The sequence below is a fragment of the Muntiacus reevesi genome, chromosome 1 (assembly GCF_963930625.1).
Source record: "Muntiacus reevesi chromosome 1, mMunRee1.1, whole genome shotgun sequence".
Taxonomy (NCBI): Eukaryota; Metazoa; Chordata; class Mammalia; order Artiodactyla; family Cervidae; genus Muntiacus; species Muntiacus reevesi.
In genome coordinates, this window is record NC_089249.1 from 69,278,686 (window position 1) to 69,306,016 (window position 27,331).

Genomic DNA, 27,331 nt, shown 5'->3' on the forward strand with positions numbered 1-27,331 from the left:
TCCAATGCATGAAAGTGAAAGTGAAGTCGCTCAGTTGTGTCTGATTCTTAGTGACCCCATGGACTGCAGCCCACCAGGCTCATCCATCCATGGGATTTTCCAGGCAAGAGTACTTCTCCACCATTATATACATACATATATATATATATATGTATATGTATATATATATCTGATGCTTTGGAAAGATTGAGGGCTGGAGAAGAGGGTGACAGAGGATGACATGGTTGGATGGCATCATTAACTCAGTGGACAGGACTTTGAACAAGCGTCAGGAGACAGTGAAAAATGGAAGTCTGGCATGCTGGAGTCTATGGGGTTGCAAGGAATAGGACATGACTGAACAAATGATCAACATATATAAACATATGTATATACACATAAATGAGGTAGGAACTATATTATCACTATTTTATGTAGCAAATTGGAAGCTTAAACTTCAAGTAACTTGCCCAAAGTCACTCAGCTAGTAAGTAAGATAATATAAACAAACCAGTATAGACTTGTGCTTTTATCCTTTACACCATCCTAGGAATTAAAGCAGCTTTAAAGTACTTAATTATTTCCAAGATGCTTTGGGAGGCCAAGGAAATAAAAAGTGGTCCCCACCTTCGATGAGCTTGTTACGTCACTGGGAGTACATATACATGGAACTCTTAGATATGCACTGATGATAAACTAGGGTAATTGGGTGAAAAATGTGCTGTCCATAAGTTCAGCGAAGAAAAGCATTCTATCCTTTGCTCCATAACTTACTGAAGATCTAAGGATAAGATCTTATACAAACCTCAGTTTTTTACTTTTAAAATAAGGGAAAAGCAAATTAAAAGCTCTGTAAGGTCCATCAAATATGCCTGTTTGTGATCTGATGCTAGAGAAAAGATAAATCATTACAGACTGGAGTAGTTACAGAGGTTTCAGGATTTAAAAAATGAGATTGTTCTGGCCTTAGAGCATTAGAAGAGTTTTAATTGTCATATGAGTGGAAGAAGGCAGAGATTGTGTGCTTGGGGGTTAAAGAGTTGGCCACTGGGGTTAGGTATACAAGTAGCTGTGGGGAACCAAGAGAAAGAAGCTTAGAAGTGGAGGACTTTGGAAGCAAGAAAGTGATGTTTGAAATTGATGCAGCTGATCAGAGATACTCCAAAATGTGGTCCTGGGAGCAGAGAATTTATATATTTGGTCGCACTTCAGACCTCTTGAATGAGAAATTCTGGGATGGGTCTGAGAAATCTGTGTTTTAACCAGACATGCTGGTGACTGGGCTGCATATTCAAGTTTGAGAACCATCATAAATACTAGAGAGCCAGTACAAACAAGGAGAAAATTGTTGGTACTCTGACAGTGAGTATGGGATACATTCCAGTAGAAAGATGGAAATGGTGAGGTGGGAGTCCTAGTTCAGGCCTGGAGAAAGGTGCTAAATTTAGATATGGAGAAGAAAAGGCACATGTAAAAGGATTTTCTAGGAAGACTGAACAATATTTGTGACAGATTAGCTATTGGAAATGAAGAAGACAAACAGTCAAATCTGAATCAGAGAGCTTATAAATTATGAGAAGGAGAATATTCTAATTATGGATAAACATGGGATAATGGGATAATCAGTCCTGAATATTCATTTGAAGGACTGATGCTGAAGCTGAAACTCCAATACTTTGGCTACATAATGTGAAGAACTGACTCATTTGAAAAGACCCTGATACTGGGAAAGATAGAGGGCAGGAGGAGAAGGGGATGACAGAGGATCAGATGATTGGATGGCATCAGTGACTCAATGTTCAAGGGTTTGAGTAAACTCTGGGAGTTGGTGATGGACAGGGAAGCCTGGCATGCTGTAGTCCATGGGGTCACAAAGAGTCGGACACGACTGAGCAACTGAACTGAACTGAACTGATGAGATGTTGGGAAGGAGGATGGAAGAGAAAAGGAATTCATGGTACCATTCACAAGTCATTTCACATCTCAAGTCCTTGCTTTCTCATTTATATTCTCAAGATGTTGAGTATGATAATCCTGAAGTCTTAGTTTATAATAGCTAAAGAAGATATTAGAGGCTTTCCCACTGAACTTGTTTCCTTCCTCTCTGCTTATTTTTGACTGAAGACAAGAGAACTCAAATTTCTTAAGCTCACCCAGAAAATTAGTGACAGAGTTGAAAACAGGGTTTAGTTAATGGCAAATATTACTGTTTACTATTTCTTTCTTAAGTTTCCCTCCTACTGTTATATGTTGACAGTTGTCATTTTTGGATGTAAATAAGTTAGACATGTTCCTTCGTTAGCACAGGAGTTAGCAAATAATAATAATAACAGTCCCTGTCATTTATGGATTACATTGTCTGTGCTAGGCAATACTATAAGCACCTCATATAAAATAACTAATTTCATCACCATGAAAAACTTTTGAGGTAGGTTATCATTATTATCTCTAGTTTATAGATGAGAAAACTGAGGCAAGGTAAGGTTTAGAAATCTGCCAAAAGTCACACACATAATAAGATAAATCTGGTCGGTTTGACTTCAACCTTCATTCTCTTAACCACGGTGCTATACTGGCTATTGCCTTTTAGGAAAAAAAGAATTGCTTAATTTTGGCATTAGCCAGATTCCCCTGGGAAGAGTTTCACTTCACTTTCTCTCTCAGAACAGCCTCTTTGACCGGTATCCTTCTTGCTTGGCAAACTCTTTCAGTTATATAACCTGAGATGCGAGTTTTGCTGTAGTTAGGAGTCGGGTATTTTCTCTGCCAAGGGCAGGGGAAAGATTGAATGCAATCCAACATGTTGCTTGTGACTACAATAAAGAATTCGAGATCTGGAAAGTATCTTATGAAATCATCTGGACCGATCCAGATGTCATATGACTTAGAGCTTATCCAAAACAGCTGGTTTTGTCTTTTCTTGGTGAATTTTCTTCAGCAATGGAAAGTTGGCCACATTTAGTTCAGTTTCCATGGTTTCATCAACCATATGGTTAGTAAGTTCTCTTGAACGCTTCCTGGTTTTTTTTATGGTTTTTTTTTTTCCACACTTTAGAAGGATGACTTTTGAACAATTTTCAAAAGGCAGATATCATTATTTATGATTCAATGGACATGAATTTGAGCAAACTCTGGGAGACAGTGGACAGAGGAGTCTGTCTGGCATGCCACAGTCCATGGGGTTGAAAAGAGTCAGACAAAATTTAGTGGCTGAACAACAACAACAACAACATGGTTATTTATATATTTCTTTTTTGAAGCATCATAATACCTTGAAGTCATTCCAAGAATCCTTGCTTATGTCTGGGTATTAGCCTGAGTGAAACTGGGCGCTCTAGGACTAAAAAGGTCAAGTCTCATTATGAGCACCATATATCTATCCCTCTCTGTGATCCTGGCATTGCCCTGGAGTCCCACAAAAGTGTGTGTGAGGCAGGGGAGAGTAGGGGTGGTGATTAGCTAGAGAACCCTAAACCAGAGTCCCGTAAACTTTTCTCAGAGATTCTGTCATTTCCCCTCTGTTTCTCTGCCTCTTTCTTTACTACTCATCAAAAGCAACATTTCTCTTGAGGATCGAGCCAGTGTTATCTCCCCAGAGAGTTTTGGGTCTTGGAAAACAAAAGCCAGAAATGAGATATTATCTTAAATCAATACCTGCTATTGGCCTTACAACACAATTCCTTCAGAAGTAAGAAAGCACAAATGCCTACCTACCTCCTTGAAAGTCAGAAGAAAAACTATTCGTATAGAAAAGCATGAATTAACACCTCAATTCATTAATATTTTATATGTTATCATCATTATTTTTAAGAGTTGCTGCAGACCACTTGTTCTCTGCCTGTGTACCATGAAGAGGGAAATCTTGCCCACAGCTAGAGTCCTTGAATCTAGACTCAGGGATTGTGTGATTACAATCAAAGTCCAGTGACACTTGGAAATATCAGGGGTGTGGAGAGGCAGAATGTGTTTCTCCCTCAAGTGACGGAGGAAGAGAATGCATCATCAGGCTCTATCGATCTGCCCATGTCTAGCCTGCATTCGATGGACAGGGAACAAACAAAGGTGCTGCAAAGATAGACTTTCCCCAACTGCCTCTAACTGAGTGAAGGCCTCACTTTCTGTTTTCATCATTGCTTTGCAGCCCAAATATCTTCTTGGCTTTCAACATGGAGCTTTCCTTCTATCTTCCCCTATATAGAGTCACCAGAAATTGCTTCTGATGTTTCCGAGTTCTCACGCTTTAGTATCTTTGTGATTTCACCAGGAAAGTAGTGTTTAGGACAAATAATTCACTCATCCAATGAAGAGAAAATGAGCTTAATGAAATAAAATACCAATGCCCCAGAAGTGAAGAGTAACTGTTATAAACTGTAATACTAGGTGAAACAGGATGGGTGTTAAATAAGCAGAGATGATGATGATGGTTACCATGCATTGCATGCTATTTTTGTGCTAGGCACTGGGCTAACTTTTGCATGCATCATCTCACACCCCACATGGAAACTTTTTACAGCACATACGTACTAATGTTTTCCTCATTTTACAGATGATGCAATAGAGGCCAAAAGACATTATATAACTTGCCTAAGGTGTCATGGATTGTAAGTGGCTATTGAAAACTAGCCTAAATCAATTTACTCCTGTCACTCTTCTTAGGTTCTTTTTGTAGATAATCGTAGCTAGCTATTACTGCTTAGTGGTGGATGATGCTTAGTTCTTTCTGCACAGCTTCACTACCAGCTTATAAAAGTAAGATCACCATATGTATAACGAAACCCAATGTTCCATACTTACTTAGGCATATAATGGTTAACATTGGTGCAAAATATTTATACAACTTGTTCTGTGCTTTTAATAAAGGCTTATTCTTTGTGCTCTGACTATAACTTGCAGGAAAATTTCACTCTGACAATAAATTCTGAGGTGGGATTCTTTTTTTTTTTTTTTTTTTTAATTTTTAAAGTTTATGTTTGGCTGTGCTAGGCCTTAATGGCTGCACAGGCTTTTCTTTAGCTGTGGCACATAGGCTTCCCATCACAGGGGCTTCTCTTACTGTGATGCATGGGCTCCAGGGTGCACCAGTTACAGTAGCTGTGATGTGGGGCGCAGTAGTCATGGTTCAGGGTGCAGTAGTTGGGCTCCAGGGCTCTAGAGCACAGGCTCAGTATTTGTAGCACATGGGCTTAGATGCTCCCCAGCATGTGGGATCTTCCCAGACCAGAGATCGAACCTGTGTCTCCTGCATTGGCTGGTGGATTCTTCACCCCTGAGCTACCAGGGAAGCCCCTGAGGTGGAATTCTAATACCTTTGTAGCTGGTATCAGTCAACAAGAAATCTTTGAATCAAGGGGATATAGGACTACTTAGGAATGAAGTCACAAGTGCCATCTCTAAGAGTGAAGAGCTAGTTACATCCTTACAACCTTTCTATGGGGTGGATGTGAGTTTCCACAATAGTATCACTAGTACAAATGACTTGACTATCATTGTGACTGTAGAGAGCCCATTCTCTAATGAACAAATCTATGAGTGAAAACTCATTTCTAATGTGCTCTGGTAATTGACAAGCATCTGGTGGTGCCTGCCCACTGTAAGGACAGCTAAGGCACCTACAGCAGCCCCCCTGGACCGTGGTCTTTTTCACAAGCCTGCTGACCACTGTGATTAGGGCAAATAGTTGAAGCTAATGCTTACACAGTGCCACACTGTAGCAATTACAAGCAGCGGAAAGTTTTCATTTCACTGTTTGGATTCCTGATTTTGTGTTTGTCTCGCCCAACTGAAACATAAACTCTGTGAGAAGATCTTGTCTTTTTGTTTCACAAGAATTTCAAAACCTGTAATAGTCTATGGCACATGGCAAGCATTTAATAAACATACTTTCATTTTGTTGAATAAATGAGTGAGCAAAAGGAGAAGCTACTAAGGCCAGTCTTTTCTACCTCAATGTGAATCTATGAAATAAAGTCAGTCAGCTTGTAAATGAGGTCCATAGTCTTTTTCTGCAGGTTGCCTGTCTGGGGCCCTGATGCTGAGCTAGTCTGGGGCAGTTAAGAACTTGAACATAAGAATGAAAGTAGCTCTTACTACAAGAACTTCCTGAAAGAAGAGGTTGTGTGCGTGTGTGCATGTGTGTGTGCTAGGTCGTGTCCGACTCTTTGTGACCCTGTGGACTGCAGCCCGCCAGGCTCCTCTGTCCATGGGATTTTTCAAGGCAAGAATTACTGGAGTGGATTGCTATTTCCTTCTGCAGAGGATCTTCCCCACCCAGGGATCAAACCAACGTCTTGGGTCCCCTTCATTAGCAGATGGATTCTTTACCACTTACGTCACTTGGGAAACCCAAATGAAGAGAGCAGAAAACATTCAATGTTGAGAGGTTACAATAGACAAATGTAACTTGTATGCATCTATTGGGCGCAATGGAAACTTTTTACAGCACATGAATTGACATTGTCAATTCAATTTTTTTTTATCCATCTTATAGTGTGACAGTGCTAGCTATTTAATTCACTTAATATAAGTGAAAACTTAAAGCACCAGGGAATGATTCAGTTGTGTCTGAAAACAGAGCTGTCGTTTTGGAGTTATATCCTAATGCATGAGTAATAATAATACTATGTATTCTTTAGCATTTTCTTCATCATTCTATCATTTGGACCACTAAGGAGTATTTCATATTAAGTAACCTAGAGTCATTTTCCATAATGTATCATATTAATAATATATATATCAGGTAAAAAAAATAAATGCATGCTTTAACATGGTATCTTATTGCGTTAGTAAATTACTCTTCCACTTTCTGATAAGCAATGAGTGGATTTTCTTTAGTTCAGATAGAAGAATATTATTTCAGGAAAATGGTAGATGCTAAATTTATACATTCTATCTCCACCAAAATGACCCTGGAAGGCCTTCTCCCCGCACATGAGAATCAATCTTGATTTTAAGGGGATCCTGTGGAGTTTGAGAATTGACCTGATTTTCCAGTGATGTTTCCTTATGTTCTTCTGAGGTTTTTCAAGATCACCCTTGTCTCTCAGGAGCCACATATCAGTAACAAACTCTACTGATATCGAGTTTTCAATGAACAGCCAACAAGGAGGCTTGTCCAGTCTTGAACCAAATGAATCTCTCTAGGAGGGTCCAGCGCAGTGAGCAGACACACCCTGGGCCCCCTTCTCTCCATCAGCCTCTGCTGGGTTTCTGTCTACATGACTCGGATCTTGGCAGCAAGAACTCAGAGAGCTCCTTTCTTTTGAGCCAAGAAAGGTCATGTCCTTTTTGCCCCTGTAGAAACAAGGTTTGTAGTGTTTCTTCAGGAGGCAGCAGCCTGGAAGAGAAGTGCTTCACTGATGCACACAGCTCCCTGTGCCCAGCCACACAGATTTAAGTTGGATTGGTCTTAAATTGGATTGTCCTTGACAGGGGACAGGTTACGACACTTCTTTCAGAAATGTGTTGTAAAATCCTGTCCTAGACTTCCCGATTTTCTTCCATCCTGTCTTCTTCCCTGGTTGTTCGAAACATACGTCCAACCTCAGAACTAGTCCGTGCCTCGGGGCTACTTCTGTTTAAGTAAAACCTGATAAATTTTGGCCTCATAATGGATTCTAATTAGACTGTTAATGAGTGTAATTACCCAGCCTGCCTTTTCTACCTGGTGTGAGGGACTGAAGAGTAGACTCAGTTTGAGCCCTCACTTGTCTATTTCCAAGTTCTCAGACAGAAATTGAATTCAGTGAGAGTCCTTTCAGTCATTTAATGACTCTAACCTCTCCCCAGTTAACCAAAGCAGAGACAGCCTAGTCCTTGATGACTTATTCTGTGCTTCATCCCAGTATTTCACCCACCCACTCCAAAATACAGTTTTACTATAACCTAGAAATTCATTCATTCATTTGCTGACTCATCAGTTTATGTAGTAAATCCTTATGACATGCCTGTTAAGTGCCTGGCCCTGGGCTAAGTACTGAACCTGAAGCTGTGAACAAAACAGATATTAACCCTCTTCTTGGGACCTGAAATTCTAGTGGGAGAGGGACAGACAGTACTCAAATAAATATGCAGAGATATAATGTAAATGGATAAAGATCACAAATGAAGAACCCAGAGGGCTTAGAGAATATAGGAGGAGCGGCTGTAGCGCGTGTGCCTACCGCTACACTGTTTTCATGGTATCACATTGGTGCTCTTTGAGGCTAGGGCCCAATTTTATTTTTCTTTAATATATGCCCTCCACTTTTATCCATGATTAGAAAAGTATCTAGCAAATAGTTTACACGTATGTGTTCGACACTCTCCTGTCCCACGTGTCTATTAGGCAAGGGATGTCTTTGTAACCCTTAAAACACCCAGCACAGGACTTTATATATAGTTGGTTATTGACAAAGTTTATTTGAACATAACTGCATTTTTAATGCAATTTTAATTCTGCTATATTTTTGTTTTAGTGATTGCCTGTACTGTTTTCCACACTTACTCACCTTAAAAGGTAACAGCTTTCCCTCAATTCACCAATTAGTCGGAAGGACTGAGGTGGCCCAGGGCCTTTTGAAAACATACCCACACAAGGGACGGGTTTAAAATTTCACAACCATACAATTATTCAATCTCTTTTCAGTTTGAAATCACTAATGTGAGTCATCTAGGGAAAAGATTATCTTCCTCTGAACACTTAATTAAAATTTTCACCCAGGCATTTCCAATGATTTTATTTCAAAACAAGTTTTTCTTTGTAAAACCAAAGGATGGCAAGGTTGGGGGTGAGACGAGAGGAGATATGAATCGGTTCCTGTTAACAAGCCTTAATGTAACATAACGGGAAACTGCCTGGTGGGCGGTCAAATAGAGCCAAGGACTGAGTTGAAGTCATGTTAGAAAGTTTCCTTTTCTGGATGGAGTTGTTTTGACATTAAATGAATGTCAGATACATTAAAGCTTGTTTTTAAAGTGAAGTGAAAGTTGCTCAGTCATGTCCAACTCTTTGCAACCCCATGAACTATCCAGTCCGTGGAATTCTCCAGGCCAGAATACTAGAGTGGGTAGCCTTTCCCTTCTCCAGAGGATCTTCCCAACCCAGGGATCTAACCCAGGTCTTCCAAATTGCAGGCGGATTCTTTACCAGCTGAGCCACAGGGAAGCCTTGTGTTTTTAAAGGGGAGAATAAATAGAAAGTTTGAGCTTTTGTTTTGCTTGATTTTCCATTTGTTGTTGTTGTTACTGTTTTTTCGTTCCCATAGCTGTATGTGTCACTGTGGTGGGGAGGAAGGGGTGAAAGTGGAATGAAAATAATCCAGGAGTCTTAAGGAGAAGAACAAATGTAGTAATGCTGTTTATTCTTACAAAAAGAGTAAGTTATTTCAAGTGGTTTCTACTTCAGCATCAGTCAAACTGTTCAGCTTTTAAACTTTTATTGTTTTATAAGAGAAACAGTAAGATTGTTCACTCTCTGTATTCTCTCAAAGTCCTAATTCAATCAAATGGACTTCTCAAGTACACTGACATTTTAACATCATACATGTGAACCTACACTGAACCATAGGAGGGAGTATTTTCTGAAGCACTGCATTTCCTTTCTCCCTTACATCCCCAGGGCAAGTATGAGGAAAAGAGTAATCTTATGTTCGCATGCGTTTCTCTACTTTGAGGAAGTGAAATATGATTTTCTATAGGCAGTATTATAAATGGCAGTTGATTTCTAGAGTATCTTTCAAAAAGACAATTTTAAATAATGATACAGATAAAATTATACAAGGGTTCTGACTCACTCTGGTTTTAAAAGGCTTTTGTAGGATGTCTTGGAGAATTTAACCGCCATTTATAGACAGTATTTTTAAATGAGTAAATGCATCTGAAAAACTTAGCAAAGAAACATTGGAAATGGGTTTATAAGATAGGATGCCACCTCTTTCAATAATTTTACCTCTTTTCAGTCTTTCATACAGAATTTGCTGAAGGCTTCATACTATACAGAGGTTCCTCCCTCACCCACCCTTCTATCAGGGAGGGGAGACAGAGTGAACAGACTTCATCAAGACTGCTTTCTGCTCTCTCCAATCACTTTACACTCAGGCAATGCAGAAGCACTTTTGCGTCCCTTCAAATGAACTTCCCTAGTGGCTTGGTAAAGAATCAGCCTGCCACGTGGGAGACTCAGGCTCGTCCCCGGGTCAGGAAGACCCCCTGGAGAAGGGAATGGCTACCCACTCCAGTATTCCTGCCTGGAGAATTCCATGGACAGAGGAGCCTGGAGGGCTACAGTCCACGGGGTCACAAAGAGTCAGACACGACTGAGCGACTCACACTTTCAAATGATATGAACATTCTCTTCCGAGCCCGGAAATCCCAGCCTTTTCTGTCCACCTTGCTGACTGCTCTCCCACCCCTGCCTTTTCCGAGAAGCCCTCCTGGCCGCTCCTGCGAGCGCTGGGCTCCTCCACCAGTGCTCTGCTGCCTTCTTCTTGAACAGCCGCTTATGCTCGTTCACAAGCTTGCGACGTCAGTAGGCTGTTAGCACCTTGCAGGTAAAGGCAAAACTCTCTGAGTGTTTTCTGCATACTGATGACACGGTAAACACGATCAAGGAGCAAACTAGTTATGAATAAACGAAATTTAAAAACATTGAACACCTTCATTCTAATAACCTCTTCGTATCCAACTTACTCTTTCACTAGGCAATCAAACACAAATATCTCTGCCTTTTACAAAAGCAAATGGGGCTAAAGAGAAAAAGAAATAGAAGTTGAGAGGGGGAAAAAGCAAAACATGAGAACATTCCCTGGTGGTTCAGATGGGAACAGAGCCTGGTGATTCAGATGGGAACAGGGTCGCCTGCAATGCCGGAGACCTCGGTTCGATTGGGAAGATCCCCTGGAGGAGGGCATGGCAGCCCACTCCAGTGTTCTTGCCTGGAGAACCGCATGGACAGAAGAGCCTGGTGGGCTGTAGTCCTTGGGGTCGCAGAGAGTCGGACACAAGCACAGAACAGTGAACTATTGGGTCTAGTGAAACAGTAGCTTCATACCTTCTCTTATGGTCAGGAAATGAGGGGCGTGTGGGACCAGGAGGAGAGGTATCCTGGATGGAACTCTTCAAGGTCTAGGTCGGTTATCCTGTCTTGATGGAAAAGGTGAGCCTGGTGTTTCTGGTTGCAGTTCTACACACTGGCCAGCAGAGGGTAGCCACACATACTGCATGCATTTTCACAGCCAAATACTGTCTTCTTCCTTCAGATAAATATAAAATTGGCAGTTCTTGTCTCTAGAGGTAGAATATGGGAGGAAGTGGATGTATTAATTCTTAGTAACATGTGGGAAGCTTTTGAAAGTTTTACTTTGGTACTCAAAGCTAGGGAACATGGCTTGAATTTGGCTGAAATAGAATGATTGTGTAGTTAGAACTAACTTTGAAGAAGCAGAATTACATGCTGCTCTAAGTGATTCACATGCATTAATGTATTAAATCATCACAAAATCTATGAGCATGTACTATTTTATTAGTCCCAATTTCTAAGCAAAAAACTAAGCATTAGATAATTTAAGCAACTTGTAAAGTCCGGAATCAAACTGATGCTTATTCTTCTTCTTATGTTTTATATAAGCTCGCTTGGCAGAACATTCTCAGCTCAGCCATAATGTTGGGCACAGCTGAGTTCAATTTGCTATAGTGTGGTACCCGAGTTGGTTTCTACCAGACAGTGGGTCCCAGGGAAAGAAGAGAAGCAGGAGGAACTGAAAAGGAAAAGACACTGTGGAAGTGACCAATAGTTCCAAAATCATATTTACTATACTAAAGGAACCTATGATATGATTGAATATTTATGATTTTATAAAGTTATATAGTATATTTCCTTTTTCTCCCTAGTATCCATAATTGTTAATCTCATGCATTTTATATTTTTTAATCACCTCAGCACTGTCTTCATGTGAATGGATGAAGAAAGTGTGTTTATAGTAACACAATTCTATCAGACCACAACTTGACATCACAACCCCATTACAGCTCTCTGAGATTTGATTATGATCAGCATTGACTGGAAGATAAATGTTAGCAGATTTGTAAGGAATAAAAATCAAGATATGTTTAGTTCACTTTAGCAAATATTTTTGAAAGTTGACTATGCTGCCAAGCTTCATGCTATGCACAGGTGTTAAAAGATATTTAAGACTCAATCCCCTCCTGCAAAGAGGTCTTATATCCAGTGTGGGAAACAGACACATAAGTCAATAACCATAATGCAATATGATAATTGTTCAGTCACTAATTATGTCTATCTCTTTGCAATCTCATGCATGTACTGTAGTCTGCCCCGCTCCTCTTGTCCATAGGATTTTCCCAGACAAGAATACTGAAGCGACTTGCCATTTCCTTCTCCAGGGCATCTTCCCAGACAGGGATCAAGTCTGCATTTCCTATCCTGGCAGGCAGATTTTTACCCAGTGAGCCACCAGGGAAGTCCTGCGATGTGATGAACCATATTTTAAGAGCATGAGTGAAGTGCTAAGGTGGCAGTGAAAGGACAGTGTTTTGGGTCTCTCAATATACAGCGGCTTGTCATATGGATTAATTTTTAAGATCTACTTGGTGCTTTATGAATTCAGACTTGTGAAAAAATAATGAGTAATTTAGGAAGTTAGTTTTGAAACTGGGCATAAAAAGAGTTGTATCCTAGGATGCAGAAGTGCCCAGACTTCTGACCACATATATTCACTAAATGTTGAAGACAGAAAGGAGTAGTATAATGCTGTTACTGTCAGACCATTGATAATTAACACTCATCTACTGAAGGCTTACTGCATATAAGATACTACTACCAGAACCGTTGTGGAACAATGGGCAAGGGGTTGCAAAAAATCAAATGCATATAAAAGAAGAACATTTTATAGAGAGTTAATCGTAAAGCAGAGTAATTTAACTTTATAGCTGGAAATGGCTAAAGGAAACATCTAGGTTAACTGTCATTTTGCAGATGAGGGAACTGAGGTCTAGCAAGAAAAAAAACGATTACCTTTTTCCAAATGTTACATGTCTAATTAGTGGCAGAGCTAGGACCAGAGCCCTCAGAAGACTGGTAGGCAATACAGTGAGTTGCACTTGTGAATTTAAAATCAGATAACATGGGTTCAAGTCCATTTCTATCACATACTGGCTGGGTTATCTTAAGTTATTTGAATTCTCTGTCATTAGTTTCTTCATCTGTAAATTGGGAATACTATAGTATCTGTTATATAGAATGTGAAAAAATACATATGAAACAATTGAGATTAAAATGAGAGAACACATATTATCCAGGGATGTATTAAGAGCTTGATAAGTGTTATTAGAACTTATGTATCCCAATTTCTATTTTAGTATTCTTTCCACCACCACAGTGAAATGGTTTTTTCTTCATTTTTATTTCTCTGATATGGAAAGAAATCTCTTTCTTAGATCTCTATGTTCATGCAGTGTCCTTTTCCCCTCGTACGTCTCTTTTTTCAGGGCCAAGGAGATTAAGATCAAGTTGGGAATTCTCCTCCAGAAGCCAGAATCTGCCATTGACCTTGTCATTCCATACAATGAGAAGCCGGAGAAGCCAGCCAAGACCCAGAAGTGAGTTATGATTATGGATTCCACTTTCTACCTCTGGAGGATGGCTATTCTTCAAGTGGAGAGAACCATCCCTCTGTAGATCTACCCCCTTCAGTGACTCACCGAGGATCATAAAAGTCCTCAGAGAGTTGGTTTGTATTGATAAACAGGATTTCTTTCTTTTTTTTTTTTTTTAACACTCTTCTGTATATGGAGCATAATATTGCTTACTGGCAGGATGCTTAAACAAAAAATATAAGACTCCCATCTTGGGACATCGTTGGAGAGATGGACCATATATTATAAAATGGCACCAGCCACCTCATCAGTTATTTGTGACACAAAAGTATGGTTAAAAATACCTGTTCACTTGCTGTCCTTGGGTGAGGTGAGCATTCTTGATCCAATTAATTATGATGACCAAATGCTCACCCGCTCAGGAAATATCCAAGACTGCTTCCTCAGCAGGGAGATATAAGTGGAAACAGTTCCCTCATGAAGAGGCTGATATCAAGACAGACTATTAAAGTCTAAAAGTTTCTTCTCCAACACATTGTCCCTTCAAGGTCCAACAGAGGAAATGAAGACTGTTCCTTGGTGCAGGAAGGAATACTTGACCAAATGCTTCAATTTAAAGCACATCAAACAGTTCTTCCCTAGTCCGTAAATTAATATTCTATAGGACTTCTGCGGTCCTCCCCCACCACCCCCACATATGTCTATTTATTTAGGCATGGAGGGAAACTAAAATTCCAAAGAGTCAAGATGTTATGGCAGTGATCGTAATCCACAATTTCATTGACATTACTGTAACTTAATGTCACTACTCACAGCATTCACGATGTTCACTGTAGGTCCACTAACTACACAGTCCATGACTGACTAGACAAATACACTCCATCTTCTCTTTAAAACAACGACAGCTCTGATATCAAGAAAGGAAAGTGAGAAGAAGAGCTAAATGTATTCAAGACCCTTCACTCTACTACCTAAAAGCTTTGCAGAGATCACAGAAGTGTGGTAAAAATAGAGGAATGCCTTTGAAACTCCATTCCTTTTAAAATTTAGCATTTGTATAAATTGGCCAATCTTTTCTCCAAATGACCTTTACACTCATGTTGCTGGATTGGTTGGGAGCTAGAGAGATGGGTTATTCCTTTAAAATTTTTTTTCATTGACCTAAGTGGATATTTCCACTCTCCTCCTTTTATTACTTCAAAGTGATCCCAAGCCGGAAGTGAGGCATAATTGAGTTTTCTGCATTTAGAAAAAGGGAAGTTAATTTAATGTGGAGCAACAGGAACCAGGCACTGGGAGAGAATAAGAACCATATTTCATTATAACAGAAGATCAAAAAGTCTATTTTGAAATAAACAATGTGGAGGTTATTGATCTGTTGGAATTAACTTTTAAAAAATAAATATAGTGCTACATTTCCTGCTTTGATTCTCGGCTTTAATATCCCACATAGGTATTTGAATTATTTGGCTGAACAGGGATTCAGAGAGAGGCAGTTTTGGAAGAAAACCTGAGGCTGACATTTACTGGATTATTTTCTTCTCTTGTCTTCCAGCCCCCTTTTTCTTCCAGAAGTTTGAATTGTTTTGGAAAAATCTTTCTTATCCCTAGAGAATATTTGTATGTCTCTTACCGCATTTTTAACAGTGACCACTGCAAAGATTTCCCATGTTCTTCCAAACTCCTAAACCCCATTCACCACCTTATATTTGGTGCATTTCCATGCCTTTTAATTAGCAGAAGACTGTGTTCTGCATGAGCTCAATTGATCTCTGTTCTCCTCACTTTCAAGATTCTCTGTATTTTTTTCTTTTTACCCACGTTCTTCTCAAGGAGAAGAAAATAAATCTCAGAGGAGAAAATAGACTTTCTCCGGATGGAAGGTATTTTTAACTCCTCTCATTTTTTTTAAAAAAAGCAATCCCTTTAAAAAAAGCATTTTCTCTTTTATAAATATAATTTCATTCCTCTCATTAGGAAAAAGAAAATTGAACCATTGGAAAAAATAGAAAAAAAGTTTCCTATATCCCTCCTGCCCAAGGCCAGCAGCTTCTGTTACCATTTTAGTACTCTTAACTGCTTTTTCCCCGCTCTGGACTGTTTTCTACTAGAAAAAACAAGTGTCGTGCTCCAGTCTGAAAGAAATGCACCCTGCCACCCCCAACCCCAAGCACTTCACCTCTTCTATTCTTATCCCTTCCTTTTGCTTTCATTGGATAACTCTAGGGATGGAAAGTCACTGCTTTCCATTTCTTCTTTAACTCCCTTTATCAGGTCTAAACCTTACTACTTCACTGAAACTGTTATCATTAAGGGCGAACTCCTGACTTGTGGGCTGAATTTGACGCTGCTCACCAGTTGGCCATCTTAAATCTCTCTTCCTTAACTTCTAACTTTAGATTCTCCCCCTGCCCTCTCTCTCTCTGAGGGCACCCACTTTTGCCCACCCTCTATATGTGAGCATTCTCTAAGAATCCACTATAGGTCCTCATAATGAACAATTAACATGCTATGAAACCATAAAAATATAGTTTACAAAAACTGTTATCATGGCTCATGAAATAATCAGTTGCAAATGTTCAGGAGCTGATGTAGATATTTTTATAGTTTATTTTGTATTCTAGATGTTCCTTTTCTCTCTGTCAAGGTCACTAATTTTTAACTGTGTTTTTGTTATTGTTTTACCACTTTATAACTCTAGAATGACCTGTACATGTAAACAGTCCCTAGCCTCTGCATAGGGGAGAACAATTACAAAGTGTTGCCCTATACATACTCTAGCCTGGTAAACTGCAGAGTGAGCTTTATTGCGAGGATTAAAGATGGATGCACAATGTCTGACCCATGAATAGACATCAAAAAGTGGCAGGTGTATTTATTTGTATCCCCATCCACAGTGCTCAGGTTACTGTTGGTCCTGGGGTGAAAGTTCAATAAATGTCTATGAACTTGAGGCTGGACATGAACAGACATTTTGCAAGAAAGAAGGGAGAGCTGAACAGGAACTTAAATGCCAATAAATTACCTAGATTTCATTTTTCTTGTCAAGAGCCATTGCATTATCAAGCAAGTTTAAATGTGTGTCAGGGACTATGTAGATTTCTTTTTTTTATGAAGAAAATAAAGAAGAAAACCACCAGTGCTTAGACAGAATAAAATATTCTCCCATGGTTCTAGTTAAGGAAGTGCCAGAGTTGCTTATAGCTATAATCACGGTTAATGGGGCTAAAATATTTGTACTCTAAGTTTTTGAGTTATTTGTAGCTTTCATCAATTAGACTAAACTTGGGCAAGCTGAACTATTATTAATTTACACATTAATCTGACATGCATATTGTAGGGTAGATTAATGCTTCAGGGAATGCACTGTCAGAGAAGTAGAATGGAAAAATCTCTCTGTGACTGACAAGCTATGACATCTAGGCAGTGAGTATACTCATCTAGGCAGTGAGTATCCTTGACTTGTAGGAGATTCAAAAAGCAAATGTGATAAGAGTTCAGTAGAGGGAGAGAGCTCTTCCAGTTGAGATCATCACTTCCTGGACCAAGAGGCATTTACACTGGCTATTATAAAACAGTTAAGCATCTCAATAAATGTTTATCTTGCTTTTCATTTGGACTGGTTTCCTCCTCTCCTCCACATCCACAGACAGAAACTCCATGCCCGCTCTCTGTGGTCAGCAATGACCCTATAAACCAGGATACTTACTGGTCATTTAGATCTGCACCTATCTTGTTTCAGAGAAGTCAGTCTTAATGGCAAATTCTGAGAATCAGGACAGGATGAACCTGTGGCATCTCCTAGGCTGGTAATCAGAGTGCTGGGCTTCATGCTGTGGGGGATGTGTTCTGCTTGACTGTGTCCTTGAATCAATTTGGACTAATATTACCCCCAAGCAAGTTCTGCACACATCCTTTTCAGGAATTTAATCTTGGCGGTGATGTGCTGCTGATAGTGACCATTAGTCTCATTCTAACAAGACCATTTGAGACAAATTGGACGTGGTAACGTGCTTGGGTTTGGTGCGCCTGCTCTTGTCGTTTCTTCTCCTTGCGCCCCTCCACACTCGCCTGAGGAGATGCAGGACAGGAAGGTGACTTCATTTCACAAAGGTGTTTATAAAATCAGAAGGCAATTCAGCCTTTGTTCTGTCTCTTTTGTTCAATTATTTAATGTCTTGTTTCTGTCAGCAATCAATAAAGACTTGGTGGGTGTTATATGTATAATACTAAACCCACTGTAGTGAAAAAATTAAGATGGATAAGGCCACATGTGAAAAAATGTAGGTACAAAATAGTAAATGCAAAGGGAAAATTCTTGGTATGAGGTAATATAGAAGAGCCCAGAGGAGTTATTGACCTGTAGAAAATAGCTCCTTTTCTGGTTAGAAATAAAATGAGGCAGAAAAATATAGGGGCATGCTTGTAATTCCTTCCTCATGTCATTTCTCTTCTCCTTCCTGTGTTCCTTTATACTAACCAAAAGAAAAAGGGAAGTAAGGAGGTAGCTCCCTGTCAAAAATAAATTTCCAAGGAATTGTTGTTGAGGTTTTGATCCATTATTTCTGTGTTTCTAGTCAGGAAAATGAAACCACTAAAGATTATTTAATCATGTTTGTTACTCCCATTTTTGGCTTATTTTAACCTTCAAATACTAAAAGCATAAAAACAAAAAAATTATGAAAAATCATATAATTAAGACTCAAAATCTATACATGTTCTGCAATGAGGAATAGAGAAGTGAAGGAATTTCTCAGTATTTTAGTCAAAAAATCTACTGCCATCTTGCACTCCTTAGATATATCGAGGCTAACTCTGAGCCTGGAGAGGCTCAAACAAAAAGTAGAATCAGCAATTGTCTTATCAATGTCTCTTCTATTCTAAGTGATTAAAACCCTAAGATATTATTTTTATGATGCAGGAATCTTCCTGGGTTATTTGAACAATTGCTAAACAATTAAGAGTTAAAGGAATTTCAATTTAGGAAAGACACCTTCATTGGTCTTAATGTTTTAATAAATGCCTTGTTAGTCTGTTTTGATCTGACAATGAAAAACTCACATCATAACACAAAAATTAGAGCCAGTGAGCCCCGGGAGAGCACAGTCAGCCATTTTCCTCAGATGATACCTGCCCAACTTGACACAATCCTGCTGTGAGAGAAAAATTGGTAGCTAAAACAAAGTAGCTACAGAGTTTCTGCAAATATAAATGCTAAAATAAAAAGCCTAAAGCTCAACATTCAGAAAACTAAGATCATAGCATCTGGTCCCATCACTTCATGGGAAGTACACGGGGAGACAGTGGAAAGAGTGTCAGACTTTATTTTTGGGGGCTCCAAAATCACTGCAGATGGTGACTGCAGCCATGAAATTAAAAGACGCTTACTCCTTGGAAGGAAAGTTATGACCAACCTAGATAACATATTAAAAAGCAGAGACATTACTTTGCCAACAAAGGTCCATCTGGTCAAGGCTATGGTTTTTCCAGTAGCCATGTATGGATGTGAGAGTTCGACTATAAAGAAAGCTGAGCACTGAAGAATTGATGCTTTTGAACTGTGGTGTTGGAGAAGACTCTTGAGAGTCCCTTGGACAGCAAAGAGATCCAACCAGTCCATCCTGAAGGAGATCAGTCCTGGGTGTTCATTGGAAGGACTGATGCTGAAGCTGAAACTCCAATACTTTGGTCACCTCATGTGAAGAGTTGACTCATTGGAAAAGACCCTGATGCTGGGAGGGATTGGGGGCAGGAGGAGAAGGGGACGACAGAGGATGAGATGGCTGGATGGGCAAGCTCCAGGAGTTGGTGATGGACAGGGAGGCCTGGCGTGCTGCGACTCATGGGGTTGGACACAACTGAGCGACTGACCTGACTGAAGGGGAAATCGTATGTTGACCATTACTTCTCCTTTGAATCAGCATCCAGAATGTTTGTACACAACATTCTTATTCAGTCTCACCACTTTTCTTCTCAGAAAGAGTAAATCTTAAAAACAAAACAAAACAAAAAACCCATTATCCTGTTCTGTTTGTCCAGGAAAATGCACCTGGGTTTTAAAAAAGCTTTGGCCATGATATGCAGCATATGGGGCCTTAGTAGGGATCAAACCACATCCCCTGTCTAGGATCGAACCACGTTCCCTGCACTGGAAGCACGGAGTCTTAACCTCTGGACCACCAGAGATGTACTCTCCACATTTTTTTTTTTTTAATTCCAGATTTTTAAAATTGTAGACCTGCTATGGTAATATTCCCACCAGGAGGCAGCTTCATACCTTGCATCTTCCATCAGCCCCAGTGAGATGGCAATTCCCTGTCAATGTGAAAGAAATGCTCTTTGAGTGACCTCAGGTTAGGGCTGAGCCTCACGGCCCCTGGTTATAAATGTGCAGTACAAACTTCTTCCTAAATGTATGCTTTAGTTTGTAGAGATGATTTGTTTGTATTATTTGAGATTCAGCTTTGTCTATTTTTTATTGGATTCTAAAATCTTGGTTGTCAGCATATACTCTCCCACTGGGAGTTCTGTAGTTTTAATAAGCAGATTTCCTTGTAAGCCAGGGAGAAAAGGCATGTGTGAAATGAATAAATCCTGCAATGATCAGAAAAAAAATGATCTCTGTGGGTTAAATTGGTGTATAAAGTGTAGCCCTGATGAAGCAGGGAACATGAATTCAAGACCCATAGTAGGAAAACTGGATTTTATTCAGTCTGGAAAGAAAAGACCACAGTTGGAGACACTGTCATGGGATAACCAAGAATATCAAGACACAGCTGCAAGACAAATACTCTCTGATTCTGAAAAGGGACAACCCTAACCAAATTGTTCAACAAAGAAGAAAATATGCAAGATAGATGTAGGAAATCAAACCCAACTCATCAAACCCACTTGATCAGAATAAAACAACTATACCTCTGTTTTTCTGAGAATGTCATCAGCTATAACATTTCAAAGAAATGCAGGTCCAAGTCATTGTTGGTGTATGTGGTTAACTTCCTTCTAATGCATCTTTTTCTGTCTCCTTTTTCTTTCCTAATGCTTAATTTAGACCCTCGCTGGACGAGGCCCTGCAGTGGCGTGATTCCCTGGACAAGCTCCTGCAGAACAATTGTAAGTCTGGGGAAAAAAGAGCAATCGTAAATTTGAATTATCTTTATAAATGTCACGGGAAAGAGGCCAAAAAATGGCAGCTTTAGGTTGCCGGTGCCTTCTTCTCAAATTTTGACATTTATTCAACTTTGGAAGGATGCCAAGGGAGTATGATTATCTAGCTCACTTTGGGAGAATGTGAAAATGAGTTGTTTGGAGGGCTCCTGAGTGCAGGTTGTATTCCCATTTGTCCTGCTCACTTGAAAGAGCAGAGCTAGTAGTTCGGCCTCTGTTCTTCTTAAAATTTCCATCAGTAAAACAGACACACTGCATCTTCCATCTTGGCCTCATAGTGGCTTGATATGGATTGGGTATAGCAGTGTACATATCACTAAACTCAGGCATGAGTTGGGTGGTGTTTCAAATTGCTATTAATTGCTTTTGTAACCAGCCACAGGTTGTTAACCTTGCTGAGCCTTATTTTCCTCTTCCGGCAGCATGCCTTTTATACCTTCATTCAAGATGTGACGAAAGTGAAAGCAAGAACTCCTCCCCAAGCTAATACCAATATACCTAAGTACTATTTGCCTTTCCCCAATCTAAAATCCTTACTGATTCCCAAGGCCTGAAGTATCAAGTTTAAATTTCTAGTTCTTAGAATTCTCCATAGTTACTTATATTGCTGGTCTGCAGTCAAACTGAACTGTTCTCCCCTCCATTTCTATGTGTAATCCCTTTGACTAGAATATTTTGTGTTTATATCTCTATCAGTTGAAATTCTCCCCTCCCGTTAGAGCGTATCTAAATACTAAATGCCTAGTTTTCCTTGACCATCCAGAATGACTTATGTTCCCTCTGAGTTTCCAGTGCATTTTGTTTGCACATTTTTGCGTTATTTGCTGCACTGTGCTCTGAGCATAGCATCTTCCTCCTGTAAGAGCTTATAAACTCATTGACAACCAGGACTTAGTCTTTTCATCTGGATAATTTCACAACAGGAAGTGCACAGTAATACAAAAATGTTGAATCGTTTTCCCTAAAAATAGTACTTATGTAAATTATCAAACTCGCATTTTTCCATTTTCACTATAAAAATTGACTATGAAACTTTGTTCAATGCTTTGCAAAAATAAGAATTTAGAAAATATTTCCCACAGGACCATCAAGATTCAGAGACATAGAGTAGGTGGCAAAGGATGTATGTTGAACTGTATACAAATGTTTTTTGTCTTGTTTTTGGTGAGGTAATCTGTTTACCTCTGATAGAATCAGCATCTAATATCTGGAGGCAGATAGTGACCAAAGTCACTAATTTGAAGCTTTCTTTTTTTTTTCCATTTATTTTTTATTAGTTGGAGGCTAATTACTTTACAATATTGTAGTGGTTTTTGCCATACATTGACATGAATCAGCCATGGATTTACATGTATTCCTTCTCAATATTATCCACTTTTGATTTTCTTTTTTAAAAAATTTACTTTATTAAAGTATAGTTGATTTATAATGTTGTCTTTCTGCTGTACTGCAAAGTGATTCAGTTATCTGACTTTCTTTTTATTTCTTATGCTAAACAGAATACTCAGTCCTGATGCATATAAAGTGTTCAACAAATGTTTATTGAATAACTGGGTTAATAAATGACTTCATTATCCTTCTTGGTCACAGACATTTCATGAAGTCAACTAGGAGAAAAATATTTATGTTTATCAGTTGACTTATTTATTGTGTTACCTGTGGTTTTAGGGCCAATATCTGACAAATGAATTATGCCTACCCTGGGTACATGTATTTATTGCTACTATCAATAAACAAAATTAGAAGAACTGTTGTCATGTTTTTAAAACTATTAAGGAGAAAGATATAAATTTATATGCCCTTTCACAATCCTTTTCAGTTACACTAATCCTTAGGGCCACATGTTTATATGTTTCTGGCTTATAGGAGATAAAGAACTATTAGAATAAGTTAAGCCAGAGACACTGTTAACACCTGGCATTTTGGGACTGAAGTTTTTCAACTTGCAAGTAGTTGATTTCCATGGTGTAAGCCTGAGATCTGATATTCTTGCAGTAATGTTTTCTGCTTCTTAAAGGGGAAATATGTATATGCATATATATGTGTGTGCAAATATATAAGATTCAACTTTTATTTAATTAGAATATTTTAATATTTAAATATTAAAATATTTTAAAATTGTATATACTATGTATGTGTCTTGAGTACATATATGTGTGTGTGTATAATCTTAAGTTCCACATCATTATCTTCTTAAGTAACTAAGAGTTTTAAGATTTGGACAATTTCCGTAAGTAATAATTGGGAAAACATTTGATAACTGTTTCAGTCAAAAGTCTTTCCTTGAAAGGGTATTTATCCATCCAAACGAGCACAAATAATGAAAAGGGTTTCTGGTATGGACACAGAGATCTCACAGAAATTAAAAAGAGCAGACCCTGTAGGAAGTGGTGCCCTGGGTACGTAACGCAGCCTCTCCCTCCCTCCACCTTGTTTCTCCGCCCACGTCTCTGCCTCTCTTCCGTTCTGTCTTTCCATTTCCCCACCTCTCTCTGCTTCTACGACACCATCTCTCTTGTCACTTTGTCTCTGCTTCTCTCTGTCTACTTCTAAAGAAGGATGCGTGCCCAAATAATTCCACCCCAACACCATCCGCCTAAAAGAAGCAGTTTTTGTCATATTTCCCCAAACACTAGTTTTCATGCATTGTGGATAGCTAAGCCAAACTTTGGCAACTCAGTTCTTATGAGATATTCTTTGAATCTGCAAAAACTAATGGTCTATAACCAGAACTATTGCGATTCTGACATTAGCTATGATTGACTCAGAGTAGGTAATAAAGAAAGATACATTTGAAAAACATGCACTAGAAGCATCATGACTCCTTCTTGCATGTTTGTTTGATAAATTAAATCATTTAACCTCAGAGAGTGTCATGTTTGTTGACTTATGAGGAACATTTGACATTCTCTTGTGCTAATGTAGGATACTGATTCTCATCATTGATATAGTCCCCCAAGCCTTCCTTAAATCCATGTTTTACTTAAATTTTTTTGAGTGAAAATGGAATGATTTGGTACCAAACCATTAAAAAACTAAGACTGTTAAGCTGCTACTCAATCTTTTCTCTTCCACAAGATTATTTATTTTTTCTTTCTTATAAGAAAATATTCTTTATTGATATATAATTGATTTACAATATTGTGTTGTGTACAGAATATTTATTTTTTAACTGATTATATTAAGCCTATTAAAACCTAATAGACCTTACCTAATAACCTATTCAAAATCTTTTTTAATTGCCCAGTATATTTGACTCTTCTGAAAAAACACCAATTTCTTATGTTTTCGTCTTCAGTTTTCTATACAGAACCATCTGTTTTCTTTTTGAAGTTCCATGGGTTGTATAACTGATGCATTGCTTTTTAAACACAAACACAGATTGCATGTGGGCATTTAAATGAGACAGTGACCTTAAACTCTTCCACGCGAATATTTTCAAGAGCGGAGGAAGAATGAAGCATAACCCAGTAGCCACAGAGTTTTTATGTGAATCTCTTTGCCCCAGGAATTCCAAAAGGTCAGAGCATTTTCTTGAAACATCTTTGAGATTTGGACTCTCACATGGGGAATGGAATAGCCTGGATCTGGGCTCCTCTTTTTGTTTCTGTCTGCATTCTCCTTTACTTTTCTTCTTTGATTTCCAATTTTCTCCCTTTTGTCTGGCTGTTCTTTATCATCATCTTACTCACTAGTAGTCACAACTTTCTTTAAAGCAATAGCTATAAAAAAGCAGTAGCTTACATTTATTATTCATCATCATATGCCAGTCACTGTTCTATACATTTTGCATATATTAGCTTATCTAATGATTTCAATAATTTTAGCACTTGGATATGAAAATAATTTATATTTTTCAGAAAAAGCAACTGAGACAGAGAGAGTTTAGGTAACTTGCCCATGAAATAAAATACTACAGCAATAGCAAAATCAGTAAATTTATTTTTCCTTAATGTTTGTGCTCTTCAGTTTTGAGACATAGGAGGAAATTTTTATCTCAGTGAGTCTTATTTTATTCAGTTTGAACCTTTATTAAATATTAGGTCCACAGATTTATACTAAGAGGTGGGATGCTTTTGAGAAAGGGGCAAAGATAAATGAAACTCGAACCTTGAACTCAGATAATCAACAGCATCCTGGGAGAAAGAGTCATAGTAGCAAATAATTCCATGAGAAAAAAAAAAAAAGGTGATCACTTCTCTTATACGAATCCAGGAAATGGATTCAGTACACGGGAAAGTTATTTTCTGAGTTCATTCCTTGGCTAGGATGTCTTGCTAATATGGTAAATGTTATTGTTGTGGTATCCTGGAATGTATCCTCAGGTCATAAATAACAATGTTTTGGAAGACTAGAATTTTAGCTCTACCTTTTTAAAGGATGTGGAAAGGGTGATTCAGAATGTCTGAATCACTATGTTATGGGGACATGGGGCTAATGAGAGTTAATTGGCCCTACACTTATTGTGTGAAGTTATTGCTTCCTCTGCAGTCTTACACCTGATAGTGTGGGAGCTCATTAGACTTCATTCCTATCATCATTTCCTAGCAGCTAGAAAGTGCCTGGAAATTTTCTCATTTCAGCAGAAACTAACAAACACCTTTTGTTTAAGAAACAATAAAAACTTTAAGGATGATAGAGAACTCAGTCTTTATTTCTTCTTTCAGCATGTACTATTGATTCCTATGTCACTAAATGATAACACATCAGTTCAGTTCGTTCAGTTCAGTCGCTCAGTCATGTCTGACTCTTTGCAACCCCATAGATTGCAGCACGACAGGCTTCCCTGTTCATCACCAATTCCTGGAGCTTACTCAAACACTTGTCCATCGAGTCGGTGATGCCATCCAACTATCTCCTCCTCTCTTGTCCCCTTCTCCTCTTGCCCTCAATTTTTCCCAGCATCAGGGTCTTTTCCAATGAGTCAGTTCTTTGCATTAGGTGGGCAAAGTATTGGAGTTTCAGCTTCAGCATCAGTTCTTCCAGTGAATATTCAGGACTGATATCCTTTAGGATGGACTGGTTTGATCTCCTTGCAATCCAAGGGACTCTCAAGAGTCTTCTCCAACATCACAGTCCAAAAGCATCAATTCTTTGGCACTCAGTTTTCTTTACAGTCCAACTCTCACATCCATACACGACCACTGGAAAAACCACAGCTTTGACTAGACGGACCTTTGCTGGCAAAGTAATGCTGCTGCTTTTTAACATGCTGTCTAGGTTGGTCATAACTTTTCTTCCAAGGAGCAAGTGTCTTTTAATTTCATGGCTGCAGTCACCATCTGCAGTGATTTTGGAGCCCCCCAAAATAAAGTCTGTCACTGTTTCCACTGTTTCCCCATCTATTTGCATGAAGTGATGGGACTGGTTGCCGTGATCTAGTTTTCTGAATGCTGAGTTTTAAGCCAACTTTTTCACTCTCCTCTTTCACTTTCATCAAGAGGCTCTTTAGCTCCTCTTCACTTTCTACCATAAGGGTGGTGTCATCTGCATATCTGAGGTTATTGATATTTCTCCCAGCAATCTTGATTCCAGCTTGTGCTTCATCCAGCCCAGTGTTTCTCATGATGTGCTCTGCATGTAAGTTAAATAAGCAGGGTGACAATATACAACCTTGGTGTACCCCTTTCCCAATTTGGAACCAGTCTGTTGTTCCATGTCCAGTTCTAACTGTTGCTTCTTGACCTGCATACAGATTTCTCAGGAGGCAGGTCAGGTGGTCTGGTATCCCCATCACTTTCAGGATTTTCCAGTTTGTTGTGATCCACACAGTGAAAGGTTTTAGTGTAGTCAGTGAAGCAGTAGATATTTTTCTGAAACTCTCTTGCATTTTTGATGATCCAGTGGATGTTGGCAGTTGGATTACTGGTTCCTCTGGCTTTTCTAAATCCAAACATCTGGAAGTTCACGGTTCACATACGGTTGAAATCTGGCTTGGAGAATTTTGAGCACTACTTTGCTAGTGTCTGAGATGAGTGCAATTGTGTGGTAGTTTGAGCATTCTTTGGCATTGCCTTTCTTTGGGATTGGAATGAAAACTGACCTTTTCCAGTCCTGTGGCCACTGCTGAGTTTTCCAAATTTGCTGGCATATTGAGTGCAGCACTTTCACAGCATCATCTTTAAGGATTTGAAATAGCTCAACTGGAATTCCAGCACCTCCACTAGCTTTGTTCACAATGATGATTCCTATGGCCCACTTGACTTCGCATTCCAGGATGTCTGGCTCTAGGTGAATGATCACACCATCATGGTTATCTGCATCATGAAGATCTCTTTTTGTATAGGTTTTCTGTGTATTCTTGCCACCTCTTCTTAATATATTCTGCTTTTGTTAGGTACATACCATTTCTGTCCCTTATTGAGCCCACCTTTGCATGACATGTTCCCTTGGTATCTCTAATTTTCTTGAAGACATCTATAGTCTTTCCCATTCTATTGTTTTCCTGTATTTCTTTGCATTGATCACTAAAAAGACTTTGTTATCTCTCCTTGCTATTCTTTGGAACTCTGCATTCAAATGGGTATACCTTTCCTCTTCTCCTTTGCCTTTCCCATCTTGTCTTTTCTCAGCATTTGTAAGGCCTCCTCAGACA

At 39.0% G+C, this 27,331-nt stretch overlaps 1 protein-coding gene across 1 annotated transcript in view; it reads left to right on the forward strand.

Annotated features, from left to right (window-relative positions):
- RGS5 (regulator of G protein signaling 5) overlaps nt 1–27,331 on the forward strand; it is a 54,792-nt gene that overhangs the window by 15,177 nt on the left and 12,284 nt on the right. Inside the window, exons 2-3 of the mRNA XM_065946535.1 lie at nt 13,462–13,572; nt 20,621–20,682. Coding sequence (XP_065802607.1) covers nt 13,462–13,572; nt 20,621–20,682 — 173 coding nt within the window. The remainder of the gene's footprint in view (nt 1–13,461; nt 13,573–20,620; nt 20,683–27,331) is intronic.